This window comes from Misgurnus anguillicaudatus, chromosome 19 (assembly GCF_027580225.2).
Source record: "Misgurnus anguillicaudatus chromosome 19, ASM2758022v2, whole genome shotgun sequence".
Lineage (NCBI taxonomy): Eukaryota > Metazoa > Chordata > Actinopteri > Cypriniformes > Cobitidae > Misgurnus > Misgurnus anguillicaudatus.
In genome coordinates, this window is record NC_073355.2 from 46967088 (window position 1) to 46986894 (window position 19807).

The following is a 19807-nucleotide window of genomic DNA, read 5'->3' on the forward strand; positions in this document are numbered from 1 at the left end:
CATCAACTGCTGATAAGACGAGTAAAGTGGTTTATTAACCCATCTGCTGGGTTAACATGAAGGCATAAACAAACAAAACACTTTCACATAAAACAAAACCCATATAACACGCGTTTAGCGGTTATCGCAACTCTTTCCTCTCTAGCGCGAGCGTATCTGCCACCGCTCTCTCTCGAACGCAGTTCGTCTCTCCTCTCTCATTTTGATTGACTCAATTAACCACCAATCACATTACACTCTCATATGCATGGGTGGGTTTAAAATAATAAGCATCCAATCACAAAAAATACCATCAAACTAGACAGTAACCCGCACATGTTTTCCAAGTGCATTTAAACCAAACTTTAGCATTTACACAGGGTTTCTTAAAGGGATACACACACATTTTCAGCTCACTTTAAAATGTGAATCTTTGTAAACAAAACACAGTTTAATGAATAGTTTTCTTAAACCTTATTATAAAACAAGCATGATATATATGAATTAGGACAGTTATTTAAAATGAACTTCTAAATAAGAGTAACTATAGCTTTTAAATAAACACATTACTAGTATTATAAACATGACTAGTAAGAGGGTTACACACTCCCCCTTCTAAATCCTCATGCCCTCATGAGGCTGAATTTTTCTACATCTGAACTACTGTTCTGACAGCAGGGCAAGGGTTTGAAAGGACACACTGGGGACACTGGGCCAGGGGATGGCACCATACAGTGTTGCAAACTTTCTTCTTTACCTTAACGGCATCTTCAATGTGTATGACCATTCCTCGATGAATAACTATTAATGGTTTATCTGAGGGTCGGCCTAATTCATCATAGGTCAGTTTAATCAAAGGCTTTACTTCTCTTTGAGATTTACGGCACACTAAAGGTTCTGCCTCATGGTGTGAGACATTCACAAGACTATTGTCTCCCCCTTCTAAGTCATGACCCTCTGCAATTTGCACAAACTGATCAGGAAGTATTTCTGGGTCATTTTCTGGCAGACAATCTCTCATCACGTACTCCTGGTTTTGAAACTGATCATTGTCCTGACGGACAGTTTCTTTTTCCACTGTAAGCTGAGAAGATGGCTGCCTACTTTGTATGCTGACTGGTTCTGGGCGGTAGTACCAAAGATCATCATCATCACTCTCTGAAGTATCCACTTTCTCACATTCAGTAAGAGAAACACTTTCCTTTTCCAGTCTGTTTTGTCTCTTTTTAACTGTTTGTGCTCTGGTTACAGGTGGCTGCATGTTTTTGTTCGAGTCATCCGACCTAAACAATCTTACATTGTCTCCGATGGGTAACAGGTGATCTCTGTGAATAGTCCTTTCACCTCCCATTCCACTCTCAGGCCGTAGTCTGTAAACAGGTAAGTCCTTGAATTTTTTAGTGACAACATAGGGTAAGAAATTCCATCTGTCGTGGAGTTTGTGCTTTCCTGTGAAGGCAAGGTTTTTGATGAGCACTCTATCTCCTACGGTAAGTATTTGGTGTTTCACTTTTTGGTCATAGAGTCGTTTGTTTCGTAGGTGACTTTTCAGTGCAGTACCAGATGCTAACTGATATGCTGTCTGGAGTTCAGACTTCATTTTCTCAACGTATTGCTGGTGCTTAATTTCTCTCTCACCATCTGCAGGTATACCAAAACACACGTCGATGGGCAACCGAGCCTCTCGTCCGAAGAGCAGGTAATAAGGGGAGTAACCAGTCGCCTCGTTCTTCGTACAGTTGTATGCATGTACAAGCAAACTGATGTGTTGACTCCACTTACTCTTTTTATTTGGATCCAGTGTTCCAAGCATGGAGAGAAGGGTTCTGTTAAAGCGTTCTGGTTGTGGGTCACCTTGCGGATGGTAAGGTGTTGTCCGTGATTTGCGGATTCCTAACATTCCTAGGAGCTCTCGTATCAGTCGGCTTTCGAAGTCCCTTCCCTGATCTGAATGAATACGGGAGGGTAAACCATAGTGAACGAAGAACTTCTCCACAAGGACTTTAGCCACCGTCACTGCTCGCTGGTCTCTGGTTGGGAAGGCTTGAGCATAGCGGGTGAAGTGATCAGTTATCACAAGCACGTTGGAAATGCCCTTGGAGTCAGGTTCTAGGGACAAGAAGTCAATGCACACTAGGTCTAGCGGACCATTGCTGGTAATATGGTTCAATGGGGCAGACTTAGTAGGGAGGGTCTTCCTGGTAATGCAGCGACCACAGTTTTTGATGTAGTGTTCTATGTCAATGGTCATGCGCGGCCAATAGAAGCGATCTCTTAGTAGCTCAGTGGTCCGCTCCACTCCAAGATGGCCTGACTCATCGTGTAAAGACTGTATGACTACCAGGCGGTACTTTTCAGGTAGCACAAGCTGTAGTTTTTCTTTCCCACACTGGCGTTTACTGACTCTGTACGGTAGATTGTTCTTAATGACCAGTTTTGGACACTGACGCTGTAGAAGTGCAAGGTTTGGGTCTGAACCTTTTACAGAGGTAGGTGCTCTGCCCTGCTCAATGTCTTGTTTAACTACACTGATGATGGGATCTTGTTCTTGTGCCTTCTTCAGGTCTGCATTGGACAACTGCTCCATCTGTCCCATTTCCAGCTGAGCAGGATAGGAGTATGCAGGTGGGATGCTACTTGGTGGAACACCTAGCTGGTCTACAAGCCTGGTGGATTCATCATCCCAAGGAAGACTGGCTAACTGACAGATAGCTTTGACGCCAGATTGTGGAATCTCAGTCCAAGACGTAGGAACATCGTCACTGGAAGGGTAACGGGATAGCACATCAGCATCAATGTTATGTTTACCTGGTTTGTACTGGAGACTGAAATTATAAGTTGCTAAAGCTGCTAGCCAGCGGTGACCAGTTGCATTCAGCTTTGCACTCGACAGCACGTAGGTAAGAGGATTATTGTCAGTCCGGACAACAAACTGGGCACCATACAAGTAATCATGATATTTATCTACGACCGCCCACTTCAATGCCAGGAACTCTAGTTGGTGGATTGGGTAACGCTCTTCTGAGGAACTCAGCTTTCTGCTCGCAAAAGCCACGGGACGAAGACCTTCAGGATGTTCTTGATTTAAGACAGTACCCAGACCACTCAGACTAGCATCAACATGGAGGACATAAGGCAGGGTTGGATCAGCAAAGGCAAGTACCGGTGCATGCGTTAGACAATGTATGATTTTCTTGAAGGCATCTGTGCACTCTTTATCCCATCGCTCACCAAACAGTTCTCTCTCATTGTAGTATTTCTTTCCTTCCAGCTTGCCTCGTCCTTTTGCAGGTGGATAGCCTTTCGTGAGCTCCGTTAAAGGTCTTACAATGGAGGAGTAACTCTTTATGAAGCGACGATAGAACCCACAGAAGCCCAGGAATGACCGCAAGGATTTCAAGTCGGTAGGTGTCTTCCAGTGAGTTACAGCGGATACTTTCTCTGGGTCCGGGGCTACACCTGCTGCTGAGACAATGTGCCCCACGTACTTCACCTGTGGCTGGCAAAACTGGCATTTGTCTATAGATACTTTTAGACCAAATTCCTCTAGTCGGTCAAGAACTTTCATCAGTCGCTCCTCGTGCTCCTCGAGTGTGCGGCCAAATATAATGAGGTCATCAAGGTAGACAATCACTTGCAGGAGATGCATATCACCAACCACTCGCTCCATAAGCCTCTGAAATGTGGCTGGGGCCCCAGTAATGCCTTGTGGCATGCGTTCAAACTGGTAGAATCCCAGCGGGCAAATGAAGGCAGTCTTTTCTTTGTCTTCTTCAGACATGGCTATCTGATAGTAGCCGCTACGTAGATCCAAGACGGAGAACCACTTGCTGCCAGACAAACAGTCTAAAGCATCATCGATCCGGGGTGTGGTGTATTGGTCAGGGATAGTGCGGCTGTTCAAGGTCCTGTAATCAATGCACATTCTTATAGCTCCACTCTTTTTTCGAGCTATCACTATGGGAGAGGCATAAGGGCTTCTTGACTCTTTGATAATGCCAGCGGCTAGGAGATCTTTAAGATGGCGTCGTACATCATCAATATCGGCTGGTGCGATACGGCGAGATCGTTCTCTGAAAGGCCGGGAATCACTTAATCTGATCTGATGATTAACATCTTTTGCTAGACCTACATCCCATTCTTCGAGTGAGAACACATTACTTCGCTCAGCCAACTTCAGCCGTAATCTCTCTTCCCATGCTGCAGGTATGGTCGATCCACCAAAGTTAAACAAATCTGGATCAATAGGCTTTGAATTTTGGACTCCAGGAGCCACAGTAACTGTGTCAGTAGGGAATACATGTGCAATTATAGTGCCAGCAGGAATGGACAGATCTTTGCTTGTTTCATTGTGGACTAATACTCTGAAATTATTCACATCTACAGCAGAGGATGGTAATACCACTGGGGGAATGAACAGTCCAGCGGGAAGTGGATCAGCTGATGGAGCTTCAATTATGAAGATATCATCTTTTAATGGCTTTCTGGACTCCACTTTGCATGTAGCATAAAGCTCACCCCGGGACGGGACAGTAAAAGTTCCTGGGCCGACCCATTTCACTTTTCCTTCTGGCAGATCAGGATCAGAGGTTTTAAAGCTCTGGAGTGTATGGCAGGCTGGATGGGTCTGAATTCGTAGGGTGTGGGCAGTATTTGTTTCACTTGTGGGCTTGTTAAGAGCTGTTAGTCTCTGGAAGAAACTGGCGTTTGTTCCGATTATTACTGGAAACTGTGGAGGACCTTTGGGGTCTGGGCAGACTAAAGCAAGGATGGATACTGACTCTTCTACACCAGTGAGAGACACAGGAAATGAAACATCTACAACAATGTAGCCTTTATAGGGATAACTGGACGAGCCAAGTCCCCAAATGGACAATCCAGTAAGAGGATGGATGGGCACATCTGGTAGGTTTTGGGAATACCATGTGTCAAACACAAGAGTGACCTGAGAACCACTGTCCAAAAGAGCTTCACATGACTGTCCACAAATCTTCACATTAACCGTCGAAGTGGGTCCCACTAAACCCTTTGGTAGACCATTTGGCTCATAGGTGTGGATGTGGCTATTTTTTGAAAAACAGGCACGATCTCCAGAACGGTTATTGTAGTTTGAATCATTTCTCACTTCTCTAGCCTTCCTTAGAGAGCGGACTAGCTTATTGATCACTTGAGTGGAGTTTTCAGGTGATTGACATTTTGTAGCAATGTGTCCGTCCTCTCCACACCGATAGCAAAAGTAATCATCCTTGTTCCTGACAGGCTTTTGTCTAGGAGGATCTGGGAAAGGCTGTGGCAAGGACTGGGCATGACTCGTTGGCTGACTGTGGCCAACACTCATAACAGCTAGCTGTTGTTGTAACTGCTGGACTTGTTTTTTCAAGGCTTGGACTTCTGAATCATTCTTTGTCTCGTGCTTGTCTGTGGTATTTGTGTGTCTTAGTTTTGTCTTGGGCTCTACCATCATGGATGAAGCAGGTAAAGTGTTTGGACATTCACCTTTCAGCTGAGCCCTGAGTTCTTGAAGTTCTACTTTGAGCTCCCGTACAACTGCTGGACTAATTTTTTCTTCTCCCTGCAGGTGTATGGGCTTTGCAGTGGCAGTGATCTTACGTCGAGTGGCTTCGCTCTCCTCAGCCTCACGGATTTCGTTCAGTAAGTTCAGGAAAGTAGGTGGTCGCTCTTTTCTCTCCCTTAACCGCAACTGCAGGAGCATCATGTCTGATTCAACGGCTCCTCGGATCAGCTGTTCTACTCTTGCTCTGTCAACATTGGCTGGAGACAAACCTCCTCTTTGAACAACTTTGGTCAGAGATTTCTCCATCCGTCTCAAGAAATCAGATAATGACTCTCCAGGAGACTGCCGTATTAGTCGAAAAGCAAAATACAAGTCTTCTCCAGACTCGGAGGATCCAAACGTGCTTTCCAGCGCTTCCAGGTACTGCAGGGCACTGGCATCAGGGCTAGACAGACGAACAGCTTTTATGATATCAAGTGCTGGTCCCTTTAAACTTTCTACAACTCTCCGACGTTTTTCTTTCTCAGAGCAGTCACAGTCTGTTATCATTATTCTGGCCTGCTCGATCCAATGTTCCATGGTTTCCTCTCCTGCGGGGGTGGGAACAGTACCAGAGAAGGTACGTAAACGACGATAAGCATTGCTGTCACTTTGTGGTTTCACTGTTTTTTCTAGGATCTCACCCACAGCACGAATAATTGACTCAGGGGAACTGGTATTGGAACCAAGAGAAGGAAACAGAGCTTGTAAATCAGTTATAGACTTTCCCTCATCCATGAGAAACTTTGACAGCTTATCTGTGAATCCTACAGGGGCAACAGGTGGTGAGTCACTTTCAGTGGAAACAACTATCTCCCAGGCCTCCTCACCATCTCCAAGCATAAGTTTAGTAGGACAACGTGTGGCGTCTATGACTTCTCGACACTCACACAAAACGAATAGAGTAGTTGAGGTGGGTCCATGTCTGTTATCTCGAACACGCACTCTTCCAAAGGCTTTTACACTTTGTGCCGCTTCCTCAATTTGTGCCACTTCAGTAGTTGCTGGTACTCCAGTCAGCAGCAGTGCATGACTCGGGTCAATCCCTACCTCACTACACCAGCTGGCAAGTTCAGTTTGAAGGAGAGGGTTATTTCTGAAAGACATGCTTCAAGAGGTTACAAGTAAGTGCAAGAAAGGGTTAAATTTTCTTTTCCAATATCAACTTGAGGGTATTAACACAGATTTATGTCAGTCTTCTTTTAGGGTACCAGAGGAAAGAAGAGATTCCCCGTACTGGCCACCATTTTGTGTAGCGCCCCCTGCCCTACTTAGTTGTGTCAAGACTAAGATCTTTAGGGCGGAGCGACGGGTTCTTTAACTGGGGTCTCTCGACTATATGACTCTCACTACTCTGATACCTTAGCTCTTAAAAACACAATAAACAGAAACCTTTTAGAAAAAAAAAACCCAATGTCAAGTATTTATTTTTTGTAATATGGAATAGATTTAGATATGAATTATAGACTATATATATTTAATATTAAGTTGGAAATATGTATAACAATATATAGGTATGAATAACAATATATAGGTATGAATAACAATATATAGGTATGAATCACAATAATCAATATATATAATATAATAACCAAATGAGCACTTATTCAATTCAATTACACTCACTTACTGAGAAAACTCAATATAAACAGTTCAAATGTATCACACTGTAATACACAGTAATACCCAGCAATGAATAATTTCTCAAATGAAATATCTACACACTTACACTTTTAAGAATCGTTGTAACTGTGCAACTGTAAACTCTAAACAACAATTAAAGTACACAAAGTTTAAATGTGAACACAAAATATTCGTGGGCCCACTCACACACGTAAACAATCACACACACAACCCCACCCGATGCAGGCCTGTGTTGTTGCTTGTGTGCGTTGTGGCCTTTGAAACGTTAAAATGGCCTCTTCACTCAAATGAGCCAAAACAAATTTAATAACAGCAGGTACCTGTGCTCCAGTGATCACTCAAACCACAACCGGAGACATCACACGATCCTCAGTGAATCTCGGTCCTTTCCTCGCGACCCAAGGCAAACTGAACAGTCTCGGTGATGCGAGTTGTCCACGGAGTTCGTTTCACTCACGCAATCACTTGTTTACACGACTGTAACTGATCTCTCGAAGTGTCCCACGCAAAGTAATAGATAGCACAACACACTGCAATACACTGAATGCAGTATATTAGTCACTGCAGTCTATAACAACGCGAACAGGAGAGTCTGTATTTAAATGCTAAACGGCTCATCAACTGCTGATAAGACGAGTAAAGTGGTTTATTAACCCATCTGCTGGGTTAACATGAAGGCATAAACAAACAAAACACTTTCACATAAAACAAAACCCATATAACACGCGTTTAGCGGTTATCGCAACTCTTTCCTCTCTAGCGCGAGCGTATCTGCTACCGCTCTCTCTCTCGAACGCAGTTCGTCTCCTCTCTCTCATTTTGATTGACTCAATTAACCACCAATCACATTACACTCTCATATGCATGGGTGGGTTTAAAATAATAAGCATCCAATCACAAAAAATACCATCAAACTAGACAGTAACCCGCACATGTTTTCCAAGTGCATTTAAACCAAACTTTAGCGTTTACACAGGGTTTCTTAAAGGGATACACACACATTTTCAGCTCACTTTAAAATGTGAATCTTTGTAAACAAAACACAGTTTAATGAATAGTTTTCTTAAACCTTATTATAAAACAAGCATGATATATATGAATTAGGACAGTTATTTAAAATGAACTTCTAAATAAGAGTAACTATAGCTTTTAAATAAACATATTACTAGTATTATAAACATGACTAGTAAGAGGGTTACATGTATTTAAATATATATATATATATATGCTGTATTTTTTAAGTTTTGAAGGTTTAAATCAAAACAAACCAACTGCAGTTGAATTGATATGAATTTGAATGCACAACCAAAAAACGAGATTTCTGAAAAATAAAAAAAACAGAGTTTTGTGGGGTGCACGTCTGCTTCTTTTGCAGAAAGGCGTCCGTGGCTCTCTTCTTCAGACTGCATGCATTTAATTTAAAATTTTGTCAGGCACAGTCGGGCATAACGTTAAATCCTTTATTTATTTATTTTAAAGCGAAAATACGCATATAAAATGTATAATGTACATCCAAAACAAAACGTATTGGCTTCCATGTTATTTAAATCTTACCGAGGCGAGTCAAACTCTGTTTCATTCAACTGTCCGACGTGCTTTCTCTTTAAATGTTCGTGCATGACTGAGGTGCTGCCGTGAAATGCAAAGACTGCTCTGAAAACCATGCAGGTAATCTTTTTATTCGCCGTATCCATGCTAAAATGCTCCCAAACCTCAGATGTTTTGGTACGCGCAGCTGCTACGTTGGACGCTGCCATTTCTGTGTGTTATCGCTGAGCAGAGAAGCTAATGCACATGTGCGACTCTCGGCAGAGATTGTAATGAAGAGAGATGCCTCCCTCGGTCGAAAAAAAAACATGTCTGGCGACAACGTCGACAATGAAATTCATTGTCGACTATTTCTATTATCGATTTTTGTCGACAACGTCGACGAATCGTTGCAGCCCTACTTTATTCTGCAAACGATTAGTTGCGATTCATTTTTTTTCAACCTTAATTAAAAACCGATATTACATTGAAAGGACACGTGTTGCAATCCAAACCCTCCTATATACTTCAGGTCTGTCAGTGTCTTATGTAAAAGTTATGTATCCTACACTTGACCTAGACTGCAAAACAAATGATTTTCAAGAAAATGTTTTCTTAGTATTTTTGTCTTGTTTTCAATAAAAAATATCTTAAAATTCTTAAATCAAGATGCTTTTTCTTGATGAGCAAAATGACCCAAAAAAATAAGTCTAGTTTTTAGACCAAAAACATCAAATCTAGTGATCTTGTGCATAAAACAAGTAAAACAAATTGCCAATGGGGTAAGCTAATTTTTCTAGAATTTTTCTTGAATTTAGTTTTTAAGAAAAATGTTCAAGATTTTTACCCCATTGGCAGATTTTTTTGCTTGTTTTATACACAAAATTACCGAGCCCCAAAGGTGACATTGGAGTAAAAAAAATCTAAAGTTTCACGTATGCGCGATAGTTTCATGAAACTAAACTTTATTTAATTTTTTCTCCATGTCCCCTTAGGGGTCCATACAAAATCACTTAAATTTGATATTTTTGGTCTAAAAACTAGACTTTTTTTCTTGGGTCGTTTTGCTCATCAAGAAAAAGCATCTTAATTTTAAAAAATTTAGATTTTTTTTTACTGAAAACAAGACAAAAATACTAAGAATTTTTTTATGAAAATAATTTTTTCAGTGTAAACCCGGAAAAAATATCTTCATTATGCAAGTGTTTAAGTTTAATGCACGAATTGCATGATTTCTCTCATTCAACAAGAGATTTTGGGTTGAATCAATTTATTTAGCTTATTTAAGTCTCTGGATTTGAAAATTTTACCCGTCATGCATAAATGAACAGCTACTGTTATATAAGTTTTGTTTTGCTGTTTGTTGTATTGTTTTATTTCTACTTCTGCAGTTGTTTTTGTTATTACTGTTGTTTATTGTTTTTGTGGTGACATTAAGAGCTCATCTTTTCACTTCATGAGATTTAATTACTGTCACCCTTATTGAGACTTGTTTGTGTGTGAAGATGAAACCTTACTTGATGTTACTTTTGCTTTGCAAGGTGTCCTCTTTTTTTGTGAGGCAAAGCTTGCAGAGATCTCTTATCATTACAAGTTTTATAAAACTGTTAAAATAAGACATGCAAAATAAAGTTTCTTATATTGTTAACTGACCATTTGTAGAACAAGAAAAGTTTTGTTAATCTAACATGGAACGAGACGCTTTACGTTCAGTGAACAAATTTTTTTAAGGCAGCTAGTTATCTTATGTTTTTAACTTGTCTGTGCTTACAGTGTGCAGACAGTAAGCATGTGTGTGCGTTTTCTTATCTCTGCCCTTATGGACGAGCATCGTCTGTGATTATCTCATTTTGTTCAGGAGTCAGTCGACGCTGATAATGCATTCCTGCTGCGACACGCAGGCGCTCAGACTGCAGAAAATTGCAGAGACGGCCGTTAGACAGTGCAGCGTGAGGTCACAGAAACTCCCTTCGGCCTCCGGGTGAACACAGATCATGACTGTCAACAGTTATTTGTCACCTTGCATTTTACCAACCTACTTGTAATTAAAAACCCATCCCATTTTGTATGTATACGAGATTTTTTTATTATCTGAGCCCTTAGGATTTGTCAAATAACTAAGCTAACAGATGCATCTTTTTATGTTAACTTTCTGAACCCAGTTTAATGTGCCATAACGTTATAAGTCAGTCATCATTAACATCAAGTACTGTAAACACTAAGCATCCAAACCTCCTGACAAAGTAGCATTGAGTGGATTATATGAAGAGAGCAGGAGGATCTGTTTGGCAGACAGGGTGTGATTTTAAAACCTGTTTGAACGACTTGTTTGGTTCTGTATGACACATTTCACCCTAATAAAGTGAAATGAAGTCAGTGTGAGGTTGGAGAACGGCCGTGTGCCCATTTCAGTTTTAGGCAAGAGCTTCTCTTAGTAATCTGGGAAAATGACAGACCGTCTGCTAAAACTGTATAATTGTGTAGTACTAAGGTAGAGATTAGGAAAAATGCACACTGCAAAACAAAGCACGTGAGCAATTCACGTAGTGAAAACAACAGCTTGCATAAAAAATATTTAAAATAAAGATTCAAGAGCACAATCCGAAAATCAAATATGCATTCTGGCATATAATCATCTAAACATGTCAACTTTGCTGACTAGATATGGCTTTAAAAAACAAAATATCCAAAATTGTAGAATTTGATAAAAGCATGTTTATACATATCGACACACGACTTACTGTAATATTTTGGTATGTCTTATTCTAGTCTTGTGTAACCAGATTTCATACTGAATGTAGGGCAGCATAACGATTAATCGTGACTAATTGTTTGCAGAAGAAAAGTTTTTGTTTAAATTATATGTGTGTGTATTGGGTATATAAATACACACAAATTCATGTAGAAAAAAGTTTATATATCAAGTATTTATATATAAATACAAAAAATGTCCTAAATATTTACATCGTGTGTGTGCATTTGTTTATACACACTGAAAAGTTTTTTAAGAAAAATGTTTGTTAGTATATTTGTCTTGTTTTCAGTAAAAAATATCTAAAAAAATCTTAAATTAGATGCTTTTTCTTGAAAAAAAAATCAAATGTAAGTGATTTTGTGCACAAAACAAGCAAAAAAATTTGCTAATGGGGTAAGCAAAAAAATCCTAAACATTTTTCTTAAACACTAAATTCAAGAAAAATTTGCTTACTCCATTGGCACATTTTTTTTATTGTTTTATGCACAAAATCACTTAAATTTGACATTTTTGGTCTAAAAACTAGACTTATTTTCTTGGGTCATTTTGCTCATCAAGAAAATCTTAATTTAAGAATGTTTAGATATTTTTACTGAAAACAAGACAAAAATAAGCGTCCTTGAGCATGGGAAAGGTGCTATAGAAATTAAACATATTATTATTATTATTAAAAATACAAAGAACATTTTTTCTTGAAAATCATTTTTGCAGTGTAGTTCAACATGATTGAATCAAGTTTTCTTAAAATGGATTTAATTTTAATTAAAGTTAATTTCATTTTAAGAAAACCAAATTTAATCATGGGCAACGAAAGTTTTTTTCAGTGCATAATTATTATACGCAGTACATGCACATTATGGAAACAAAAACTTTTATTCCGCAAACGATTAGTTGCGATTAATCGATATGCAGCCCTAACTGAAGGTCTGGGAACCATGGTCGCTTTGAATGGCCAAGGACCGCTCAAGAGGCCATATTACTGACACATTAAGCAACCAATCTTGTCTCGCTTTCTGTTTATCATGCATCCAGTGAATCAAGTCTCTAAAGTTTATAAAAAGTAATGCAAAAACACGTCAAAACTCTCTCTTAGATTCCAATAAACTCTTAAATGTCTTCAAGACTTTATGCCGTGGACCTTGCATACTTTTAAAAACGCAGTGCTTATTCGATCATTGTCACCGATGTAAATGTAATGGAAACATGATCAGAGGAATCTGCTGAAGTGTTTCCAGATAAAGGATTACTTCACTTTCATAAAAAACAAGTTTTTTGATTATATTTCTCACCCCCATGTAGATGTTTATGTCTTTCTTTTGTTCAGTCAAGTCAATCAACTTTTTGAGGAAAACATTCCAGGATTTTTCTTCATATAGTGGATCTCAACAGTTTACAGTTTCAATGCAGCTTCAAAGACTCTAAACAATCCCAACCGAGGCATAAGGGTCTTATCTAGCAAACCATCTTTGTAAAAATATGTACTTTTTAACCACAACTTCTCATCTTGCAATAGCCGTGTGATGTGCATGACACATGCGAAACTACTGCTCCAGTTTTCACAAGTGTTGAGAAAGAGAAGCGTTCAGACGTTGTTGTATAAGAATGATACTAATTAATGTCTTTGTGTCAGTTTATTGTTTAAAATGGTCCGCAAGTGCGTGTTTCACAGATGTAACACGTGACCTTTCCACGTGATTACGTAATACGTACGGTCACGCTGGTGCATCACATGTGATTTGAAAGACTGCGTCCGAAACCGCATACTGTTCAGTACGTACTGAATGAGATGAAGTACTTACTTACTGACTGTTATAAAAGTAGGTACTGTATAGTATGAATCCTAGTAGTATGAATGCGATTCAGACATACGTCGTCATCACGATCACGTCATGTCATACCAGCGTGAAAATGGCCGCATCACTGCTTTCGCCTTTCTTCTTCGTTGCAGAACTCCGCTCCTGGGGCATCATGGGATAGTGAAGTGTCCATCGTATGCACGCTTCGAAATCTAACCGGAAGTAGTAGGTCATCCGGGTACTTTTCGCATACTGTTTTTGGAATACTACGTATTCGGACATACTACTCGCCTTGCCTACTGCTTTTCGCTTACTATATAGTATGGAAGTAGGCGGTTTCGGACGCAGCAAAAGTGTTTTTTATTTTTTGGAAAATGACCATTTCACTAGATGCCTCGGTACCGTTTAGAGCCCTTTGAAACTGCATCGAAAAGGCAAACCGTAACGGTTTACTAAAGTCCACTATATGGAGAAACATCCTGGAATGTTTTCCTAAAAAAAATGTTTTCAACTGAAAAAAGAAATACATAAACAAGTAATCCTTAAAGTGTGCCCTATGCATCAGACGTTCAGCCAACGAGACTAGTCTGATGTCAACATAAAGTCATATCCAGCATGGATCATGACTAAGATTTCAGAAAAGACAACAAGTTTAGTACAAAAAAATGAACCTTTACTGTGTTTTTCGGCATATGACCTAAAACAAAACAAAAACAGTAAGAAACAATAAATAAACAGAAAATCGTTGTGTAGTATCAAAACGACGGCTACATTCATTAAATTTGTTATCAGGCAAAAAGAGGACAGCACTGAAAACAGGCACCTTAAAAATTATCTGAGATTTGGCTTTATACCATCTTAAATACACTTGTGTAACATACTCAGAATCAACTTTAAGAGAACTAGAAGTAATCCCAGCAGTAAAAACAACAAGAAGATAAACAGTCTCTTGTTAATTGACTTCTTAAGAGACAGTTTGTCTTTTACTAAGCACCAGGTGAGATTATACACCTCATCTCAGAATGATTATGACCCATCGGTCTTCAACTAAGAAAGTTTAGCTTCGGGTAAAAACATGTGAGAGTAAAATCCAGATTGAAGATGAAGCAGCGCTAAACAACTGCTTTGATTCCTTCAAACCTCCTCTAAACATCAGTCTCTTTCTCCTGACTCATCGGATTTTCCCAGAGTAGCAAAATTTCCAGTTGGCGTTCAGTAATTACGGATGCTGAAGAACCCGACGCTGGTGGGCGACTCCTTCACCGTTACCGTCACGAGGTTTGCGGTAACATCCGTGACAAACACGTGCTCGATCAGACTCCGTGTCGGCCTCCAGTCCTGACCCGTCTGCACCGACAAATCTTGTTTAATGCTGGGTAACGAGGAATCTTGGTCCGAATCCGAGCTGCTGCCCTCCTCTCCGGTACTCATCTCGCTCAAGGTCTTGACTTGTTTCCCGATGTCTTTAGATGAAGATCTGTCTTGAATCATCTGGGACTCTCGGATGTCTGTTGGCGGTGTCTGTATCGCAATCTTCTCCTCTCTGCTTTGACTCTTCTTTCCGAATCTCTCTGTGAAATCCCTGGATTCCTCTGATTTGGATCGGTCTCGTTGCGGACTCTTCAGGATCGGCTGGTTGGCTGAGTACTTAGTAGGAGTGTTCGGAGCAGGACTTGTGTTAAATCCCGTACTCTTTCTGGCTGGGTTGGCGGCACTTTTCAGATGGGTACTTTCGCCTGTACCGTTACCCTGTGCGGTTTTGTTGACGCTCTGCAGGTTGAGCGCCTGGAGGCTTGAGGGAGTTTTTAGGGGTGAAAAGGAACTTGGTGATTTCGGGAGAGCTGCTCGCTGAAGAGTCTGATCTGGACCTTCTTGTTTTTTTGGTACATTAGGAGATGTAGGCTCTGCCTGTGGACAAGCTGGTCCGTTGCTACTGATTGTTGAGTTGTTTAGATTTAACGCAGCCACTCCTGGAGACTTGCATGAGGTGGTCTTTGGATCAGTCCCTCCGGTGTTCATATCCGATACTGTGAGTTTAAAATCAGAAGCGACTTTGCCTTGCGTCGGCCGACTTAGCGGCGAAGACACGGATCCGACAGGGCGTCCCACAGAACTCTTGTGGGTAAAGGATCCTCTGTTCTGTGATGTGATTGGTTCCCTGCCAGAGATTCTGTTTAATCCGGTGAAGGTGAAGCTGGCGGGCATGAGTGGTTTCTTAATGCTGCCCCGGATGTCTGAGTCTTTCGGGATGGGCTTGAACATTTTTCGTGGACCTTTGGCTTGTCGCATTGCCTTCAGTTCTGGAGGTAAAGCCTTCCTCCCTCGCTTCTTAGGAGGTTCTGGCTTGGCCACCACGATCTGCGCTTTCTTCTGAGGGACCGGGTGAAGTTCTCGTGGCCGAGGACTGGGCTCAGGGTTCCTGTCGATGTCATCTTCATCATCGTCATCAGAAGAAGAAGAGGAGGAAGATGAGGATGAGGAGGATGAATCCGAGGACGATGCGGAAGAAGATGACGAACTGCTGGATTTTGACACAGCTGGAATGGTTTCCTGTGAGACAAGAATTAAGTACAAAATGAAGTCGTGCTTGAGATTTTTCATTACAGACATTTTTTTAAGACACTCACCAAATTTTTTCTAGGTCGTCCTCGAGGCCTTTTCCCTCTGTTAAGCATCAAGAGTTCTTTCTCCTGCTCCCTAAACAGGAATAAAACATGAACAAATGTGTGACGACATGTCAATCTGCTTAGACTGAATCATTTCTACAAAGTCACAGATGAATTTATGGCAAAATACTACTGATTAAAAAAATCTTGGAAAAACAGTCCGGATTCTCTGCTTTCAAACTCTGGGGGCGGGTCCGCTGTTGGCACTGAAACCATGCCCATCTGGCTCAACTTTCAAATATCGCTACAACCTGAATGGATGCTTGGCATTGTTTAAGGGGTGGGGCCATGCTTTATAATTGGTTTAGAAACAATTCACTAAAATAACTTTACCAGGAACAATCACTTTTTTTAAGTCTGTGACCGTGTAGAGTGCTTGATTTTAGGGAAACACGCATAGGGATGATTTCCCGGACAGGGTTTATCCTAATCCAAGACTAAAATGCATGTTTGAGCTCCCTTCATTTAAAATGATCTTGCACTGACATATCTTAAAATATATCAGTGCCATTGTTTTGTCTCAAGATGCATACCAGCATACCAGGCCTCGTCCTGGATTAATCTAAACCCTGTCTGGGAAACAGCCCCATAGTGATAAACAATGCATATCTTAACTGCAGTTAGTTGCTTAGATAAAAACACAATTTGCCACATGCAAAAAATGTAAACAGCACTTTTTAAACATAAAGCTTATTGTTATGGTTTTAAACATTTTAACAGCTGGGTTAAAAGTATAAGATACAGCACAAAGCAGTAACTCAGTTTTGAAATCCAGTTCCTGTTTTATGAATGAACATTTTCACCTCCCCACTTCCTGTTCTCTCTCCTAACTTCCTGTCACAACTTTCTTTCACTTCAAATTTTGACCAGAAAAATATCACTTTTTCCCCAACAAACATCATTCAAACTCGCTAGCTTTAAGCATTAAACTGTGGCACTCATCCTGCCCCTTATGTACTACAGACAGAGTTAAGTTTACTTTTTAGCAAACAAACTGCAACATACTATAACAATAGTGCTTAAGATGTAGTGAACATGTGTTTTTCATAACTGAAGTCTTAACTGATATCTCATAAACTGTGAAACCAAAACAAGCGCAGCGCTAAAGCAAACCAGTTTCTGTTGGATAAATTTAACCATGTTGGTTTTTCAGGCTGCAGCGAGTCTCGTGATCTTGGACACGTCTGCAGCCTCTCAATGGCCCCATGAATGGAGCCCCATTGACGCCCTCCCAAGCGTTTCACTCCATATTGTTTGCACATGGGATTTGGGAAGGGGGCGTCTCTCTTACGGAGTGACCCGCTCAACCAATGAGAAAAACACTCTTACCTCTTGTTAAAAGCAGCCAATAGTCGCGGGTCAAGAAGGTTTTCCTGAGGTTCCCAGCTGTTATGCCTAAAAACCAGACAGTGTGTTTTTAACATGTTGTTGACATATAACGTCCATGAACCGTTAGTGTTCAACATCAAGACTATTTGGTAACAAGAACAGTTTTTCTTATTACTGACCAATCATCATGCCATCTAAAATATACAACTTCCTAAAGTTATCGACTTAGCATGCTTGTTTGTTTACATTCGTGCATTTTGGAGCTTTGCCATTTTGAATCCCATATAAGATGATTGCATAAAATTTGTTTGTGTTCAACTACAGAAAGAAATTCATATACATCCAAGATGATGAGTAAATAATGAGATTTTTCATATTTTAGGTAAAGTGTGCATCATCAGTCCATTTGTAAATGGATTTTTAAAACACCTTTTGCCTTCACTATTCAAGTACTGAGTTCATTTTTAAAATGTTAAAAGGTTATTTCATTGGTTTATTTAACCAGTTCTTAAATAACTAGGACTTAAAACACATTTTATTAAAATTATCGATTTTTTTCTTAATTAACATGATGTCACAAAAACAGCTAATGTTTACATGTGAATATATAATAATTACAAAATAAAACCTAAAAATAGCTTTATTTCTAAATCATTTATAGCCTCATGACACAAGTCGGAATTTCACATCAACTATCCTTGTACAACAGCTCAATAAAGCATGCAAAGCAGTGAAGTCATTTGTGTGCCTCCCATGAATATAATTTGGATAGCAACTTGCGTTTACTACAGTAAATATACATACAGTATAGGAGCTGTATAGACACGACCATGTTAGCTGTCAGATGCACCGTACAAGTTTACATTACCCTTAATTCATGAGCGACTGGTATTTGGCAGAGAAAGAGATGGGTTTACTTCAAAGCTTCTGAAACTTAAAAAAATGCTTTTTATATGACGGGGTGAAGTAATGTGAGCCACAAAGGAAAGTCGTTTAAGAGGTTCATCGCACATGAAAGACTGCACAGACAAATATCAAGAATGACAATATAGGTCGAGTGTCTCTTCACATTGACACGGTTTTTAAATTTCCTGATATTTTAAGGGTTTTAATGGTCATATATAGAACCAGTTTAAGATATTTATTAACTGGCTGTTAATAAGTTTCTTAAACTGGTTACTGGGGTCATGGAAACCTAAGTGCCTGGAACACAATGTCAAGGGTGTTTTTAGCTTTAAGAGGAATATTTTACTTTCACATTTAATAATTAAAATGGTATCTATTGTATCTAAACTAATTATACAACTAATAAACACACATTAATTACTTTTACCAGTCAGTGGATTTATGTCCTGAGCACTGATAGGCTAATATGTAACTAATAACAATACGAAATAGTAAATAATAAATGGCGTGCGCTGAAGCAGATGAAAGCGCGCGCTGGGGGTGTGGCGCGCGCGACGCTTGATTGACAGCTCGAGTGCCCATAAAGGGGCAAGAGGGGGGCAACAATGCAACAGAGAGGGAGAGAGTGGGGGCACGAGGGGGGGTTGGGGGCAGCTGGAGTATTTTTTTTATATCAAAAGCTTAAAACAAAACAGCGTCGCTTGTATGTGCGGCGCGCGAAACTCTTGTGTTACTACAGAACAAAGTGTTACAAAGAATGTACTGTTAAAACACAACAACTGTTACAATGTTTCTTCCTTTGTGACAACAAACCGCGATAAGAGCCGACGGTAACTGCTCACTGTAGCGATGTTTAACACTTTAATTCGGTTTTAAAAACAACAACAACGTGCATTACTTTATATTTTTGTACTTTTAAACATTCGTCTTTCCAGAGCGAAACAGCAACTTATGTTCATGAAGCATCAGACACAAATATTCAAAACTAGCTTTAAAAAAACAAATATCTACAAGACGAAGGATCTGATTCCACCATAAACATGCAGTTTGATCAAATACAGAGAGCACTGTTGCATTTACGCGTGGACGTGAAAATTAAACGCGCAACACGCTGCTGCCGCTGTTGTTGTTTCATTGTTTCTGTCTGTGTTCTTATCAACACTCGCATCCAGCAATATCCACTAGCAGAATGAATAAACATCTCAGCGTTGACGAATAACAACCAACAGTATTAGATATATCCAGCCTGTTCAGTTCATATACACACAAACACACACAATAAAGCAGTGTGTATCCCAGTTTTCACTTACTTGGACGACCATCCCCTCCACTTCACCAGATACTCCAGTTTGCCCTGTGGAAATAAAGCACGCGAGTTAATAATCACGCGCGGGGGAATTTCACGCACCTACGTGTGTGCAGATGTGTTTGTTACCTTCCTCACGCGTTTGTTGAGGATACATTCAGCATCAAAGACCTGTTCACCCACCGCGCTCAACTCCTCCATGACTGCAGCGATCTCACTCGTGTGCGCGCGCCCGCGCGATACACAGAGAGAGTGCACATACACAACACACAACAGAGGCGAAGCGGTTGTGGCGGACGCGCAACGCACGTAACCCTCGACGGACACCGTCCGTGTGACGTCACA

At 40.3% G+C, this 19807-nt stretch overlaps 2 protein-coding genes across 2 annotated transcripts; both read right to left on the reverse strand.

Annotated features, from left to right (window-relative positions):
- Positions 1 to 347: 347 nt before the first annotated feature.
- On the reverse strand, positions 348 to 7962 carry LOC141351210 (uncharacterized). Its single transcript, XM_073857789.1, has 2 exons — positions 7498 to 7962; positions 348 to 6901 (listed from the first exon to the last, which is right to left on the reverse strand). The coding sequence occupies exon 2, from the start codon at positions 6638 to 6640 to the stop codon at positions 629 to 631; it is 6012 nt and encodes a 2003-aa protein (XP_073713890.1). The 5' UTR covers positions 6641 to 6901; positions 7498 to 7962; the 3' UTR covers positions 348 to 628.
- A 5944-nt stretch (positions 7963 to 13906) lies between these two features.
- LOC129436754 (chromobox protein homolog 2) lies at positions 13907 to 19807 on the reverse strand. The gene is made up of 5 exons (XM_055194998.2): positions 19592 to 19807; positions 19467 to 19510; positions 17251 to 17316; positions 15883 to 15952; positions 13907 to 15805 (listed from the first exon to the last, which is right to left on the reverse strand). Exons 1-5 carry the CDS (start codon positions 19661 to 19663, stop codon positions 14468 to 14470), a joined length of 1590 nt encoding a protein of 529 aa, XP_055050973.2. The 5' UTR covers positions 19664 to 19807; the 3' UTR covers positions 13907 to 14467.